Below are 16,906 nucleotides of genomic sequence, written 5' to 3'. Positions count from 1 at the left end.
TTGCCATGGCGGTCTTTGCCCTGTTCAGCGGTCTTTACCGTGTTCAGCTGTGCTTGCCCTGTTCAGCGGTGCTTGCCATGGCGGTCCTTCATTGCCCAGCTGTGCTGGGGCTGGCGGTCCTTCATTGCCCAGCGGGGCTGTGGCTTCCGGGGCCCTCCTGGGCACTGACTCTAGCGGTGGCCTCCTGGCCAGTGACGATGTGGCTGACCTCCTGGGCACTGACTCTGGCGGTGGCCTCCTGGCCAGTGACGATGGGGCTGCCCTCCTGGGCACTGACTCTGGCGGTGGCCTCCTGGCCAGTGACGATGGGGCTGGCTTCCTGGTCACTGACTCTGGCGGTGGCCTCCTGGCCAGTCACGATGGGGCTGCCGGTGGCCCCTGGGCAGCGGGGATGATGGCGGTCTTCTCCGCCGTGCTGCTCTTCCCAGACTTTGGGGTTTTCTTCTGCCCCTTCCCCACCTTGGGAGGAGTCACAGCTGAATGGACACTCCCCCCGGGACCCTTGTGAGCGGCTTTGCCGGCTGGAGCCTTCCCCCACTCCCGCCGGGCACTGTCCAACTTCTGGTGCTTCACAGGGGGGGGGGGACTGGCTGTGCTGTGGCTCCATGTCACACTGGCTGCCCTGGTGCCCGGTGCATTCCACATACCTCTAACAGGCACCACTGGTACCGGCGATTTTTTGGCTGAGGTGCTAGTACGGGACCTATGAATTGGGGGGGGGGGGGAAGAGGTCAAGCTTGCTCAGGTAAAGTTTCTTAGGAACACTGGGACGGGTAGCTGGAGGGGGTCTGGGAGTGGAGGAAGAGGAGGTGGTTGTAGGAGGTGTAACTTTTGTGGCTTTGGGTGCAGGTGCATGCGCTGGAGGCTGTCGTGAGGTGGATGGCTGTTGGGTGGGTGTGTGCCTGCGTTTGTGTACTTTGGGAGGGGGCATCACAGACACACTGGGAAAGGACACAGGGGATGTGTAAATGGTAGTGGGGGTGGTGAGTGCAGGTGAGCGGGGTGTGGTGGTGGGTGTGCTGGTGCGGGACCTAGTGGCTGTACTGGTAGTGCATGCAGGTGAGAGTGTAGACGACACTGGGAGGGAGGAGGGAGACGAGGAGGAGGGGGACACAGTGGAGGCAGTGGATTTTGGTATGTCTGTATGTGTTTGATGCTTGCGTGAGTGCCTGTGGGATGTGTGGTGCTTATGTTTGCCTGAGCTTCCCTTGTGTGTTGACGTGTGTGCAGGCTGGTCTGAAGGTGTGCTTGGGATAGGGTGTGGTACAGGGGATTGGGTCTGGGTCTGGGTGGAGGAAGTTGGAAGGGGGAGGCTAGACACAGGGACAATGGCTGCCATCAGTGCTGAGGCCAGAGATTGCAGGGTTCGATGAAGGGCAGCCTGACCAGAATGAATGCCCTCCAGGAATGCATTTGTGTGTTGCAATTCCCTTTCTACACCCTGGATGGCATTCAAAATGGTAGGCTGCCCAACAGTGAGTGACCTGAGGAGGTCAATGGCATCCTCACTGAGGGCAGCAGAGGTGACAGGGTCTGAGGTGCCTGGGGCGAGGGTGATGCCCACCCTCCAGGGTGAGCGGGCACAGGGCGAAGGCTGAGGGGCTGCTGGGAGGGCGGTGCTGGTAGGGGGGGTGGCGGCTGTACCTGTAGAAGTGGGGGGCACAGATTTTGCTGCCACCACAAGGGAGCTCCCATCGGAGGACGAGTCCGTGTCGCTGGTTGCTGATCCTGTGACCGCCGTGGAGCTCCCCTCGCCCTCCGTCCCACTAGTGTATTCAGAGTCCGTGGTGTGGCCCTCCATAGCCATGTGGGATGCAGCTCCCTCGTGCTCTGGTGCCACTGTACCTCTGCCTGATGATGCTGATGCACACAAGAACAGGGAGAGCACAAAAGGGGGGGGGGGGTGGGACCGACAGAAGAAAGACAGAGGAGTGCATTGCTTACCGCTACCGTTGGCGGACAATACAGACACAGCAGCCCCCTGCACTACGCCGCGCTGTTGGCCTCTACAGATGCAGTTCCTGGGATATGGCCTACATGGCTATGGTGGACATCAGCACACATAGATGACACAGGGGCATGTATACCTGTACTTGGCACTCTACAGAGGTGGGGTGGAGTGCCACATGGCCTGCATTACGGAGAGTCCTAGCCTAGGGAACTCGCCCTGGCCTAGGGAAACCCACAGCCCTCCTCCCCCACCCAGACACCTTCACTGCGTGCAAAGTTCGCACAGTGATGTTGTACTCACCCCCTTGTGTCTGCTGTGATGCCCTCAAGCGCCCATCCAACTCAGGGTAGGCCACCGGCAGGATCCTGAACATCAGGGGGGTCATGGTGCGACAGGCACCCCTCCCACGTTGGGAGGCCATCCCTAGCTGAGCCTCCGGCGTCTTCTTGCTCCAGGGCGAATGTCCTCCCATCTTTTACTGCAGTGGGTGCTCCGTCTGTGGTGGACCCCCAGGGTCCGGACGTCCTTGGTGATGGCACGCCAAATATCCTTCTTCTGGTGGGCGCTGACCTACATGACATGTACAGGGGAAGAAGAGAAGTCATTACCAACTGCACCTTCAAAGTGAGTGGCCCACATCCCTACCCTTGCCATGTGGCACATGCATTCACAGTCCTTCATGCACGCAGAACTGTGGCCCCTTCCTTCTTACAACCAGCCCTCTCCACACAGGCATAGCCCATAAAACTTGCTCCCTGTGTACTCACCTGTTGGTCTGGAGGACCGTAGAGTAGCGTGTACTGGGGGAGGACCCCGTCCACGAGTTTCTCCAACTCCTGTGCAGTGAAGGGAGGGGCCCTTTCCCCAGACGCACAAGCCATTGTCTCTTCCAGACCAAGGTCACAGCAGCACTTGCAGTGTAGGTCCTCTCCTGTCGAAGATCAGGTATCGAGTGATTCAACAGATAGAAAATGGCGGTCACATCCGCGGCGGTCACGTCCCCGGCGGTGCGTATAATCACCGCCTGCGCACTTCGTCATTGGCTCCTGGGACCCATAGGGTCCAATGTTAACCAATGCAGCATTGTGCCACAGTCTTCGGCCGCCTACCGCGACGGTGTACAATGCCAGCACAGTTACCTCACATCCCATTGTCCCAGTTTAGAGGTCAGGCAGCCGCCATTTCAGGGGCACAGATGGCTTCATTTTCAACTGCGTCACACATACCTAGGCCTGGACTCAACACACATACATACAACTTTTTGGATTCATTTCCGTGTTCTGTGTATACAGTGGGTACATACCTCTGAGTTGTTTGACTCTGTGGTCGCTGTTGTCCTTCCTAGGCACCGGGGACATGTGAGAAGATGGCGGAATCCTCCGGTGTACCGACCGCTGGTGGACCTGTTGACAATGGAGGAGCGACATTTAATCATCACCTACAGGTTTGACCGTGCCACAATCCAGGAACTGTGTACCCAGTTGGAGCCTGACCTGATGTCAGCTATCCGCCATCCCACAGGGATCCCCCCACAAGTGCAGGTGCTATCAGTGCTCCATTTCCTTGCAAGTGGGTCTTTTCAAACAACAGTGGCCATGGCATCAGGGATGTCCCAACCTATGTTTTCCAACGTGTTGTCCAGAGTGTTGTCTGCCCTGCTGAAACACATGCGGAGCTACATCGTTTTTCCTCAGGTGGAGGATTTGGCTACAGTGAAAGGTGACTTCTATGCCCTTGGACATATCCCTAACATTATAGGTGCCATTGTTGGGACCCATGTAGCTCTGGTCCCCCCCCACAGGAGTGAACAGGTGCACAGGAACCGGAAGAGTTATCATTCGATGAATGTACAGATGGTATGTTTGCAGACCAGTACATCTCCCAGGTAAATGCTATGTTCCCTGGCTCAGTGCATGACGCCTACATCCTGTGGAATAACAGCATCCCTTATGTGATGGGTCAACTCCAGAGGCACCGTGTGTGGCTATTAGGGGACTCTGGTTACCCCAACCTGTCATGGCTACTGACCCCAGTGAGGTATCCCAGGACCAGGGCAAAGGAACGCTACAATGAGGCCCATGGGCGGATTAGGAGGGTGATTGAACGCACCTTCGGCCTCCTGAAGGCCAGGTTCAGGTGCCTCCATATGACAGGTGGTTCCCTATTCTACTCACCAAGGAAGGTGTGCCAGATCATCATCGCCTGCTGTATGCTGCACAATCTGGCTTTGCGACGCCAGGTGTCTTTTCTGCAGGAGGATGGTCCAGATGACGGTGTTGTGGCAGCTGTGGAGCCTGTGGACAGTGATGAGGAGGAAGCAGAGGAAGAAGACATTGACAACAGGGACTCAGTTATCCAGCAATATTTCCAATGACACACAGGTGAGAACACCTTCCTGCCTACTATAAGTACTTTCCCACTTCTACCTCTATCCTGTCTGTCAATTTCAACCTGTATATGGTAACTGAGTTGTACATTTCCCTTACGGTTTCACAGGTGTGGTTACCAACATGTGTCATCTGCTTAGATTCCTCATGGAGTTGAGATGTGTGACATAGGTATGTTGACATCACATTTGAGAATGGATTTTGTCACTGTCATTGCTAATACACATTTTCAAAATCACAGACTGACTCCAGATTGTTTTTTGCTTCAAGGGTGTTTATTGCAGTGCAAAATATTAGAGGGGGTTGGTAAAATGGTGAGGGGTGATGGTGGAGGAATGTCCATGGCAGAGTCCAGTCTATTGGTCTCACAGGTGCACTGCCCATATGGGCATAGGAAGTGGAGCTGGGGCAGTTCCAATATGGACAGGGTTACAAAGTGGGAGAGTGGGATGACAATCAGGGTGGTCTCATTTCTTGGCGGGGGTCTAGCCATCGTGCTCTGTCCTGTTCCTGGATCTCAGGGACTGCTTGCGGGGTGGTTCTCTGTCTGCAGGGGGTGGGGTGCTGGTGTGGTGGTCCTGTGGCGGGGCGTCCTGTCCACTAGCTGTTAGGGTTTGTGCACAGCAAAGAGCATGTCCCCTCTCACTGCACTAGTGGGTTCTGTAATAGCTCCCTTTTAAACTTACTATTGAAAGCCTTTCTTGTTATCTCACCTTCCCCCCACCCCCTAGGCTTCTGTGTATGTTGTTTAATGTGCTGTTTTGTTTACACATTGGGCCTTGCTTTTACCAAGGCTTCTTTAAAACACTCCTCTCTAGGCCATGTGTTAATTTAACTCATTTGCATAATAACTGAAACTCTGCACACCTTTCAAGAACATGTGCAGCATGTGAGGACCACACCCAGCTCTTCAAACCACACCCAGCTCTGCACACCTTTCAAGAACATGTGCAGCATGTGAGGACCACACCCAGCCCTGTCTATAAAAGGCAGCCCCCGAGCCTCACCCAGTGCTTGTGCTCGTCTACCTCCCGCTTACCTGAGGACAGATCCCTCGGCGCTGGCACTCCTGCTCTCTACAGACTTTCATTGGCTTCAATGGGCGCAGCTGCTGGTTCTTCCTTCTTCCGGTTTCCGGTTCCTCCTTGCCTCAGCCTCTCTCCTACAAGCAACCTGCAAAAGAGAAAGAAGACAAGGTTAGACTGATCAGTATCTCTTGCCAGCAACAAGTAAGTGCAAAACTTTTATTACCTGAAAGAACTTTGACAACAATTTCTGGAAACAAGATACCTTCCACGAACATTGTGATTCAAACTCTTTGTTACAAGAATACTTTGCGGAACTTTGTGAAGCAAACATTTTTTATGGAACTTTTAAGAATCGAACCGTGGAAACCATTAACAGCAAGGCAAACAGTAAATCAAGGACTTGCACAAATTACATGCTGTATTTTGACGTAAAAGTACAGTATTTGTTTTATAAAAGATTCTGGAAATATGGGAAAAGTGAGTCTGCTATTGGGAATTTAGGCTTTAGTTATATTAAGATGAATGTTTGATATTAGTAATTCTGATAACGGTATTTGTTTAATGTTTTAGAAGCTTTAGAGTAATAGAAAGCACATCCCAGAGCAGTAACACATTCCAAACCTGGAAACTAGAGACCAGGATCCAAGAGGTACTTTTAGAAGAAAATTTCTAATAAATAAAGGGATAGTCAGGAACCCAGTTAGGAATAGGTTGTACTTATCTGTTCTTTGTTTATGTTTCATTAGGCACCAGTTTCTACAGAAGTCAGAGAGGGCCGCAGATTTGTGCAGCACTTCAACAGTGGAAACGCAAGAATGGTGTTGTCTCTTTATTTTATTTTATCCACTTCCCCCCTTCCCTTGAGCTTCTGTTCTTAGTGCACTGTTTTAAAAACTAGTGTGCTGGAACAAGCAGTTTCAGGGTGGGGTCGGATTGTCTTCAACCTCCATCAGAACTGAACAAGGACTCAGGTGAGCTGGGCTTTGACACTAGCGCCGGCGGAGGTGGTGGGCAGTTGATCGTCCATGCTAGTGTCAGGGGCCCCTTGGAGTGCCACGGTGTCCCTCCTGGTGTTCAGTATCTCCTTCAGCACCCCTACGATGGTGCCCAGGGCGGAGCTGATGGTTCTGAGTTCCTCCCTGAACCCCAAATACTGTTCCTCCTGCATGCGCTGGGTCTCCTGAGACTTGGCCAGGACCGTAGCCATCGTCTCCTGGGAGTGGTGGTAGGCTCCCATGATGGAGGAGAGGGCCTCGTGGAGAGTGGGTTCCCTTGGCCTGTCCGCCCCCTGTCGCACAGCAGCCCTCCCAGTTCCCCTGTGTTCCTGTGCCTTCGTCCCCTGGACCGTGTGCCCACTACCATTGCCCCCAGGTCCTTGTTGTTGTTGGGGTGGTGGGTTATCCTGGGTTCCCTGTAGTGGTGGACACACAGCTGATTGACTTGTCCTGGGTACGGAGGTATGGGCCCGCTGGGTGGGTGCTGTGCTGGTGTTACCAGACGATGGAAGGTCTGTGGTGGCCTGTGACTGGGTGTGGGGAACCGACTGTCCCGGGGCCCACGATGGTACGGGCTGGTCATCTAGATCCAGTTGGCCAGAGCTGCTGTCATCACTGTGGGCCTCTTCTGTTGGTGGTGTGGAAGATGTCTGGACCCTCCTGTCTGGTGACGTTGGGTAGTGGTCCTGTAGGGGTGTAAAAGCATGATTATTGCATCTGTGTGTGTCATGGTGTGCAATGGGTGGGTGACCGTGTACCCCAGTGGTAGCATTCCTATGTGGGGACTTGTGTGATGATGGTTGGGGGGGTGTTATGGGTATGTGCAGTGGGCATGCTTTAGTGATGGGTGTCCATGCTTTGTTGTGTCATGCAGGGCTTGGTGTTGGGATGGGTGGTTTGTGTTAGTAGTACATATGTGAGGAGTTGGAGTGATAGGGGAGGGGGTGAGGGTGGGGGTCTGTGATAGCGTGCAGGTAGGGTGGGGATATGATAGTTAAGATTTGACTTACCAGAGTCCATTCCTCCACCGACTCCTCCGAGGCCCTCAGGATACATAATGGTCAAGACCTGCTCTTCCCATGTTGTTAGTTGTGGGGGAGGAGGTGGGGGTCCGCCGCCAGTCCGCTGTACCACGATGTTGTGCCTGGAGACCACGGAACGCACCTTCCCCCGTAGGTCGTTTCACCTCTTCCTGATGTCGTCCCGATTTCTTGGGTGCTGTCCCACTGCGTTGACCCTGTCGACTATTCTTCGCCATAGCTCCATCTTCCTAGCTATGGAGGTGTGCTGCACCTGTGATCCAAATAGCTGTGGCTCTACCCGTACGATTTCCTCCACCATGACCCTGAGCTCCTCCTCCGAGAACCTGGGGTGTCTTTGCCGTGCCATGGGGTGGTGTAGGTGATGTGTGGGGTGGTGTATGTGGTGATAAGTGTGGTGATATGTAGTGGTGTGTGGTTTTTTGTGCGTGGATGTTGTGTGGGTGATGGTGTTGTGTGCCTCTGTGTGGTGGGGTTGTCTATGCTGTGCTGTCTCTCTAGCCTTCGTCAAAAATTTTGGTAGTAGGGGTTTGTGGGTGATGTGGGTGTGTGTTTTATATTGTATTGATTGTGTGGGAATGGTGTTTGTATGTGTATCAGGTGTGTGTATTTCAAATTGTCCAATGTGGCGGTGTTTTGGAGATGTCTGTGTATTTTGAGCGCAGCGGTGTGTACCGCCAATGGAATACCGCGGTTGAAAGACCGCCGCATGGATTCGTGGGTCGTGATAGCATGGGCGTGTTTCTGTTGGCGTGACGGTGTCGGTTTTGTTTTCGCCAGTTTACCACTGACCTTTGGTGTGGCGGACTTGTGTGGGTGTCTGAATTTCGGCAGATTCCGAGATGTGGGTCATAATAGCTGTGGTGGATTTCCGCGGGCGCTGCTGTGTATCGGCGGTCTTCTGCACAGCGGTAAGCGGCTTTTACTGCCAATGTTGTAATGACCCCCCCAAGTGTAAAGGATTTGTGCAACACTTCAAGCAGTAAAACAGTGAAAAAACACTCAAAATGATTCCACACCAAGTTAGAAAATAACTGAGTTTAACAACAACAAGACCAAAAGAACAAAAATCAAGTAAGTAGAACTTGAGTTATGAATTTTTAAAGAATAAACTGCAAAATAACTCTTAAAAGCAAGAAGCGCCAGCCGTGGATACCTGGTCACGCAGGACCGGGACAAAGTCAAAAGTGCAGGCCGACTGCGATGGAGCATGGGCTGTGTACAGGGACCCAGTTAGATGTGCTGAACCAAAGTACCTTAAGTCGTGGTTGCGGAGCATTGCATGAGTCTGAAACACAGATGAGTTGTATAGATGTGTCTGTTCTGAGATATGGCGCGTTGCAGTGCAAGGTCCTGATGCATCAACGTTGAGGATCCTGTAGACGGGGTTTGAGATGCAAAGGTTGGTGTCGAGGATGCATTGCACAGTCGGGGCAATGCATCCGATCCAATGAAAGGTGATATCGCAATGCAGAGTTTTGTCATCATCATCATCATAGCTGCCGTCGGCAAGGGTGTGAGGAGAAGGCGCAGTGGACAGCTTCATGCACTGTTGTTTTCGAAGACAATGTGCTGGTCCCAAGATGCAGCAATGCAAGTCTGTTGCGTCGGTTTTGACTCACCCAGTAGTGGCGATAAACCAGTTCTATTCCACACAGCAGCAGCGATGAGTCAGTTCTGCTTCTGCAGCAGAGGATGCATCGGTTCCGCTGGAGCAAAACACCTTATGTTCACTTCCATGGGCCCAATACTGGGGTGGCACCAATTGGCAGGACAGACTCAGAGAGTGGGAAGAATCCAGGTGTAGGAAAAGGGTGGTAGGAAGTATTTTAATTGTCAGAGACTTCAGATTAGGAGACCAGCAAGTTAGCCCTTTGGAATCATCATGGATTCAAGTGATGCAGGTCCCGTCCTTCTCACCCAGGCAAGAGAGAGCAGCTGGCAGCAGGGCAACACAGCAAGACAGGAGTCCAGCAACGCAGAGGTCCAGCAGAGTGGCAGTCTTCAGAAGTACAGTAGTTCTTCCTAGCAGAGTCTTTCCAGGTCTAGAAGTGTAGTGAGTTGGTGGTGTCAGAGGTCCAGTACGTATACCCAGTTGGGACTTTGAAGTGGGGGAGACTTCAATGACAGGCCTTCAAAGTGCACAGAGATCCTGCCTTTCCTGTCCTGGCTCTAAACTAACTATAGGGAGTTATGAAGCCCTTTGCGTGACGTGTAAGGATAGGACACAGCCTATTCAGGTGTAAGTGAAGCTGTGCCCAACTCCTCCCTCCCATCTTCCCAGGATGGCCCATCAAGTCACACCTAAGTTCCTATTGTATGTGGCAGTATAGAGGGAATACGCAAAGCCCAGCTGTCACCCATCCCAGACAAGTGATCAGAGACAGGCAACATGTACCAAATGGCTGTCAGAAAATAGCCACTTTCTGAAGTGGTATTTTCAGAAATCCTATTTCACCATAAGACGTGATTTTAAATTGTGATTCCAAAGACCCCAAACTCAAAAAGTTTATCTCTTCCAGATTGTGAATTACACTTATAAAATGTAATAAGGTAATCCCAATGTTATCTTATGGAAGAGATAGGCCTTTCTGTAGTGAAAAACGACCTAGAGAGTTTTTCACTACCAGGACATGCCGTGTAAGGCTTAAAACTACATGTCCTATCTGTTAAATGCATTGCACCCTGCCCTCTGGGTTGTCTAGGGCAGTGGTTCCCAACCTTTTGATTTCTGTGGACCCCCACTTTAACATTAATGGAACCCAGGGACCCCCACTGAATCATCATGGGAATCCGGGGACCCCCAACTGAGTCATTACTGGAAGCTGGTGACCTGATTTGTCAATATTTGTTCATATTTTTTACTTTTCTAGGCTCTCGCGGACCCCCTGAGAAGGCTTCGCGGACCCCCAGGGGTCCCCGGACCACAGGTTGGGAACCACTGGTCTAGGGCCTACCTAAGGAGTGCTTACATGTATAAAAAGAGAAGGTTTGGGCCTGGAAAAAGGGATGTTTTGCCAGGTTGACAGTGCAGTCCAAAACTGCACAAATAGGCTCTGCTGTGGCAGGCCTAAGACATGGTTAGAGGGCTACTTAAAAGGTATGACTCAATCAGTGCTGCAGGCTCACTAATAGCATTTAATTTAAAGGCCCTCGGCACATGTAGTGCATGTTACTAGGGACTTAAGTAAATTATTAAATATGCAATTGGGGATAAGCCAATTTTATCATGTTCAGGGGAGACAGCATAAGCACTTTAGCACGGGTTAGCAGTGGTAAAGTTCACAGAGTCCTAATACCAGCAAAAACAAGGTTAGAAAAATGGATGAGGTAGGCAAAAAGCATGGTGGTAAGACCTCTCTAAGGCTGTCATGTTTTACAGTCACTTCATGCCACAGCAGGAATGGCTTCTTTTCAGTTGTTCAGGGATAGAAAGCCTAACGTTATAAATTCCCTGCATGGATGATGTGAACTAAGGGTATAGGGCACTGTCAATATGGGTGAAATATGGAGACTACAACATGCTGTGATCCTGTCAATAAATGTACCAAATTGTTTGAAAGTAGTTTAGTAAGGGACGCCTTACCTTTAGAACCACCAGTGTTACTCTGCCTCTACTGGTAAGTTCAAAGTCTTTTATACTGATCCAGTTTGTATTGTGTCCATGTGGTTGGCGGAGGCTAAAACATCTATGATGATTTAATTAGTGATTAATAAGATGTGTAAATGAGCACTTGCTGTATCCTTCATATAGCATAACCATGAGTTCCAGAAACGCAGGTCATCTCTGTGTGTTCCGGAGTAAGGATGACAAGGTAGTACAGATGGTTGTAATTGGATATAATTGGATACTGTTTGGTGTGGGAAGGAACTTGTGGTTCTGTGCCCTTATGGTGTCATTGAGACGACAAGGGCCTGCTTAAGAGTGGCCTCCCGCATTTGTTTCTGAGTCTGCTGTGCACCTATTCATTTGCTGAGATGGTCCGAGGTAGTTAAAAGATGTTAGAGTTTGTCCTCTTCTGCTGTCTGACTGGCTTTCATTGTGGAGCGTGATTTGTCATGACTCCATTCCTGCATAAGTTACTTCACAATCCTGACTACCTTATCTCTCCCTATCTGATAGCGACTTCTAGTGGCAGATACCTTACTTAAGAATTATCCCCAGGTGTCAGACTGGATCTGGACATTTTTCATGAGCAGTGCCCCTGTTCTCCAGTAGGTGGCATTGTTCGACTCAACGTTGCTTTGTCTTCATCCTCCATGCGTGGTGCATGTATAAACGCCACTCCAATGCGCTGACATCAGTTCTTTTCTTTCCACGCCAGTCAGTGCAGATCCAAAGAAGAGCTACCCAGTTCACTTTTTGACTGACCTTTTTTGATGTTTTGTCCAAGAGTTTTTGGTGTGGTAGGATGTCCACGAAGAATGCTGGTTTTAATCCATGTAGTGCCTGTCACCTGCAGATGTCAGTGATGTATCCACACCTCATCTGCCTCTGGTGTCTCAAGTGTGACCACGACGCCAAGACCTGCGTTGACTGTTGCACCATGTACCCCATGGCCCTGAGGGAGCGGTCCCTTAAGCTCCTTGCTGCTCAATGTGCAATGCCACAATGGTATCCGTCGCACTCAAGGCTACTGCACCCTTATGAATACCAGCCCCTAGACCCCAATGAGGACAACTAGGGTGAATATTTGGCGGATGCCAACAGACTCTACACCTCCCCAGCCACTTGTTTTTCCTCTACTCCTACCGTGGCTACAGAGGAGGGAGCTTCATTTGCATTGGTGGTGAGGAGAGCACCAGAGCTCTTAAACCTCACGCTACCCTCTGTGGCTGTCAAGATGAATGTCTTGATGGAGGTACTTCAACCAGGAGTCACCCCATCTGAACCACTTCTCCCATTTAATTAAGCCTTTGTGGACGTCCTAATCAAGACTGGTCCGGGCCTGTATTGGGGCTTCTGTGAATACGACAACAGCCCACCACCATCGCCCTGCCCCCAGGGGAACCTAACTTCCTCACCCAACACTCCACCCCAGAGAGCCTGGTGGTCCAAGCCTCACGCCCAAACTAAATCCTGGTGCATTACCTACCACTCCACCAGACAGGGAATCCAAGAGGCTGGATACCCTAGGAAAGATAATGTTTTCTTCTGCCAGCCTGGCACCACAGTCCGTGAACACTGCATGATTTTTGGGCCAATACTCACACTCATTCTGCACAGGTGCTGGCTATGATCTTAGAAGAGGCTCAAGGCATACTCTCCTAAGCTATTGCTGATGGGAAGGAGGCAGCTAAGTTTGCCATACACTGTGGACTGGAATACCGACTCGCTAAGCCCTTTAATGACTACTGTCTCTTAGGAGACAAGGCGGACTCAGCACTAGAGCACTTCAAGGACAGCAGATCTAAGGCTAGGTTCTTGTGCTTTTCCCTGGCCCCTGGTCAACCACAGTCAACCTTTTGCTCCTTTCGTGGGCATGGAAGGATCTTCCAGCTGCATCTCTACCCTCCCAGCCACCACGGTAATCAGCTTTCCAGCCCCTGCATGGCCGAGGACTCAGCACCCAAAGGCCTCGTGGGTACCCAGTGGTAGTCAGGATATGCCATCATCTGCACCACTGGAGGTCGATAACATCCAACTGCTGGGTTCTCCAGGTTGTCCTAAGGGGCTACTTCCTCCCCTTCCTGACTACCCCTCTACCCATGCCACCTGCTTGCAACAGGCTGACGGAGGACCACATCTCCTTACTCCACCAGGGAGTGGTGGCTCTCTTGGCCAAGGGAGACATAGAGAGTGTGCTGGCATTATAAGTAGGTTATGGTTGCTAATTGTGCTGCTTTCTGGTGCCCAAGCAGAAGGGAGGCTTTCGTCCTATCCTCAACCTGAGCCTTCTCATTTTCTACCTGAAGAAAGAGAAAGCTAAAATGTGCACACTTGCTCAAGGCCTGCCTGCCCTGGACCCTACTGGGCCTCATGGCCTCCTGCATCAAGCTTGTGACACATGCCTATTGGCATATGCAGGTTCTGCAGTGGGATATGAAGTTCTAGTGGGACAGCATCATGGGAATCTCTTCAACATGGTTCAGACCTCAGAGGACACTGCAAAGGTTCTGCAGTGGTGGTTAAAAAACTGCAAGTGTGTCAGTGGCAGAACCCTCTCCCTTCCCAAACCATATTTGATGGTACTGACAGATGCGTCACTTTTGGGCTGGGGCTGCCATTTGGGAGAGAGGGAAATCAGAGGACTGTAGTCTCTGGCGAAATTCAGACTCCACATCGACCTGCTGGAGGTCCAAGGGATCTGACTGGTATTGAAAGCCTTTCTACTCTCCAACAAGGAAAGGCTAGTGCAAGTGTTCGCGGACAACACCACCACCATGTGGTGCTGCAACAAACAGGGCGTGGTGGGGTTGTGGACCCTCTGTCAAGAGGCCCTGAGTCTCTGGACATGGCTGGACATCAGGGCATTTCCCTATTTATTTAAATCCTGGTGCGATCTCTGAATGCCAGACCTGACTAACTCAGTCGAAGATGTCTACCGGAACACGAATGGCGCCTCCATCCGGAGGTGGTGCAAGGTCTTGTTTAGCAGTGGGGAGACCTTTGGTTAGATCTGGTCGCCACCGCAGAAAATGTGCAGTGTCAGCACTTCCGCGCACTGGTTTTTCCAAGGCCGCTCTCGCCCAGAGACACTTTTCTGTGCACCTGGTCGCTGCAGACTTCTCCTCTGAGCCAGGACAGGAGCCTCTGGGATGGCGGCTCACTGGCAGTGATTTAGCTTTTGTTGTGGGCCCCGTGCATTACCGTTTTAGGGGTGTGGGCTGGTGTTAAAAGGGGCATCTATCTACTTATGCCTCTGGTTGTCGCCACTCTAATGCCATGTTGTCTACTGATGCACACCATCATATTCTGCCATTACACCTTTCCAGGCCCGCAAGGCCTAGAACTGTTACAGCAAGGTGGCCATCTTTAGCGGCAGCCAGACTGCACAAAGAAAAATCACTCCTTGAATTACCAGGTGTGTTGCAAGTGTTGTAAACCTTGTTTAAAAAATTAAAAAATGTATCAAAAAAATAAAAAGTGAAAAAAGATTCACATTAGCATCCTACATATATCTGCGAACCCTCCATTGAAAAGGTACAATAACATGCTCGTCCTCTGAAGTGGAGGTCTTCTCCTCTGTCCGGCCCTCTCAAGCATCACTGCTGCAGCTCCTACCACCAAGAAAGCATACATTTTTGCATGCCCCTCATGTTTTCAAATCAGCGGCTGGCAAACGTCCCTCTTGTGATGCCTGCAATGTGCGTGCTTCAATAAAGAGTCTTCACGCTGAGAAAAATTAGCACACATCGTACAAGGAGTATATCTCTGCAGTACCTTTTCTTACTCATACAATACACCCCACCCACCGAGGGCTCAGCCAGTTGCAATAGACCTTTTGCTCAAGACTGATCTAGACTAACTCACTCTTCTTTGGGCTACTCAAATATTGAATCTGCCTCTTACAAGTGACTCAGAACACTGTAGAAAGACTGGCTGCTTTGATAAAGTCCTGGGATTTACTCTAACTAACAGTAGCAACCAGACCAGCTTAAAAACACCCTTTTCACTCACAAATGCATTCATGGCAGGCATCTTCTATGCTTGGCAACTAAAAACCTTTTCCTGACCAATGATTTTGCAAGGCACATGTAAGTTCACAGAATATAGCAGGAAGTTCAGCGGGTTACATGAGGTTGTACTTTAGCATGTTTGATATGCAGGTTCTACACACAAATTAACATTATTGCAACTGATCTCTTTCAGGTACTGTAATCAGAGAAACCTGGCAGTAAACCCTCAGGGGGGTAACACAGGACTGGTTGGAGGGAGTGTGCCAGTCTTTGATGAGATTATTCTCTCCACAGCACTAATGAACCAGATCATCAGCTTGGACAGCATCTCTGGTAAGAAATATGTGCTCTTCTGCCAGGATAATATCACCCAGAGGAGCACTTATAATAAATGAACACATTGGTGGATAGAACACACTAATTCACTGCAGTTTTGGAAGACTGGATACTATTAGGATCACTTTAGATGATAGGAAGCCTATGTCTTGTAAGGCAGCCTGTTGGCATGAGTAGTATTTTGTAAGAAAGGGACCATTAATGGCTGTACATTGTTCTGAGAATATTTACAAGATCTGTCCATTGGATCTGATAGAGACTTCTAGTTGCAGATTCCTTACCTTAGAATTTCCCCCCAGGCGTCAGACTGGATCCCAAGATTTATCTTCGAGCAGTACCCTTGCATGCCGTCAGATGGTATCCGTCAACTCCGTGTTCATCGTTGTTGTGGTTACTGTGATGATATGGGGGTCGTACGTAGGCACCGCTTTGGTGCAGTGACGTCAGTCCTTTTTCTTTCCATGCGCTGATCTGGAGAGAGCTACCCAGGTAGTTTTTTTTACCAATTTCAACACTTTAGTCGTGTTTTTTGGTGACTTTTGGTGTGTCGAGGATGTCCCCAAAGACAGGGTTCAAACCATGAGAGGACTGTCAGCGGATCCGCACCGGGTCAGTTTATGACATTTGGAGTGCAACCATGACCTGAAGAGTGCAGGGCCATGCATCCAAAGGCTTTGATGGAGCGGTCTCTAAAGCTCATGACTGCCCGGCGCTCGCCTCTGCATCGCTCACGGTTTTGTTCGAGAAGAAGGTCTCGAGACCTCTTACGGAGTCACCACCACTCGTCTTCTTCCAAGTCTTCGGGTCACTCGGGTAAGAAGAAGAAGAAGTCGAAGAATGCTAAGCATTCTTCGACTTCACCTATTGCTCGGCTGATGCGGAGCGTTGACACTCCAGGCCTCTGTCCACGGAGCCTACTACTGGGTCTGCGCCACCCCAAGTTTCCTGGAGCCGGAGTGACCCCTGCCCAACTAAAGCAGTTCTGTGAGGCCACGCGTCTCACATTTTGCCAGTCCGACCCCCCTATGGCGCCAGCTGGGCCTGGGGGTTCGGCTGGGGGCCCTTCAGGTTCTGCACTGGTGGCTTCAGCCTTGGCCTCTGAGGGCCCCTCCGGATCTGCTATTGGATCCATGCTGATGCTGGTTGTGCCATTGTGATCTTCTCGGGCACCTGCTAAGTCGTTGATGCTCTCAATGTCAGTTGGGCCCATGATCGACGTCAACCCAATCCTAATTCCCAACTACCCGGAGCTGAAACGGCATCACCAATGCCGCTTTCGACTTCATTGGGGCCTACACACCCCAGGTTGGATTCAAACCCTTTTTTTCTATGGTTACGAATATGAGGAAGGATTGAAGGGGGCGCTGGAAGCTTATGAATACCAGCTAGATGACCCTAACATGGACTGGGCACAGGAATTGGGCAAGGCCAGGGGTCTGGATACTTCTCCAGACACTGGCATGCTTTCTTCTCCGACTGTGGCTACGGAAGAGGGAGCCTCCTATTCAGTAGTGGTCAGTAGGGTGGCCGAGGTCCTTTGCCTCAAACT

General features: G+C 50.9%; 1 protein-coding gene across 3 annotated transcripts in view; it reads left to right on the top strand.

Annotated features, from left to right (window-relative positions):
- D2HGDH (D-2-hydroxyglutarate dehydrogenase) overlaps window positions 1-16,906 on the top strand; it is a 914,182-nt gene that overhangs the window by 440,538 nt on the left and 456,738 nt on the right. For all 3 annotated transcript variants that reach the window (XM_069213619.1, XM_069213618.1, XM_069213620.1), the window contains one exon: window positions 15,215-15,354. In XM_069213619.1, the coding sequence (XP_069069720.1) occupies window positions 15,215-15,354 (140 nt within the window). The remainder of the gene's footprint in view (window positions 1-15,214; window positions 15,355-16,906) is intronic.

This window comes from Pleurodeles waltl, chromosome 11, assembly GCF_031143425.1.
Source record: "Pleurodeles waltl isolate 20211129_DDA chromosome 11, aPleWal1.hap1.20221129, whole genome shotgun sequence".
Classification (NCBI taxonomy): domain Eukaryota; kingdom Metazoa; phylum Chordata; class Amphibia; order Caudata; family Salamandridae; genus Pleurodeles; species Pleurodeles waltl.
This window is presented reverse-complemented; position numbering and strand designations above follow the sequence as displayed.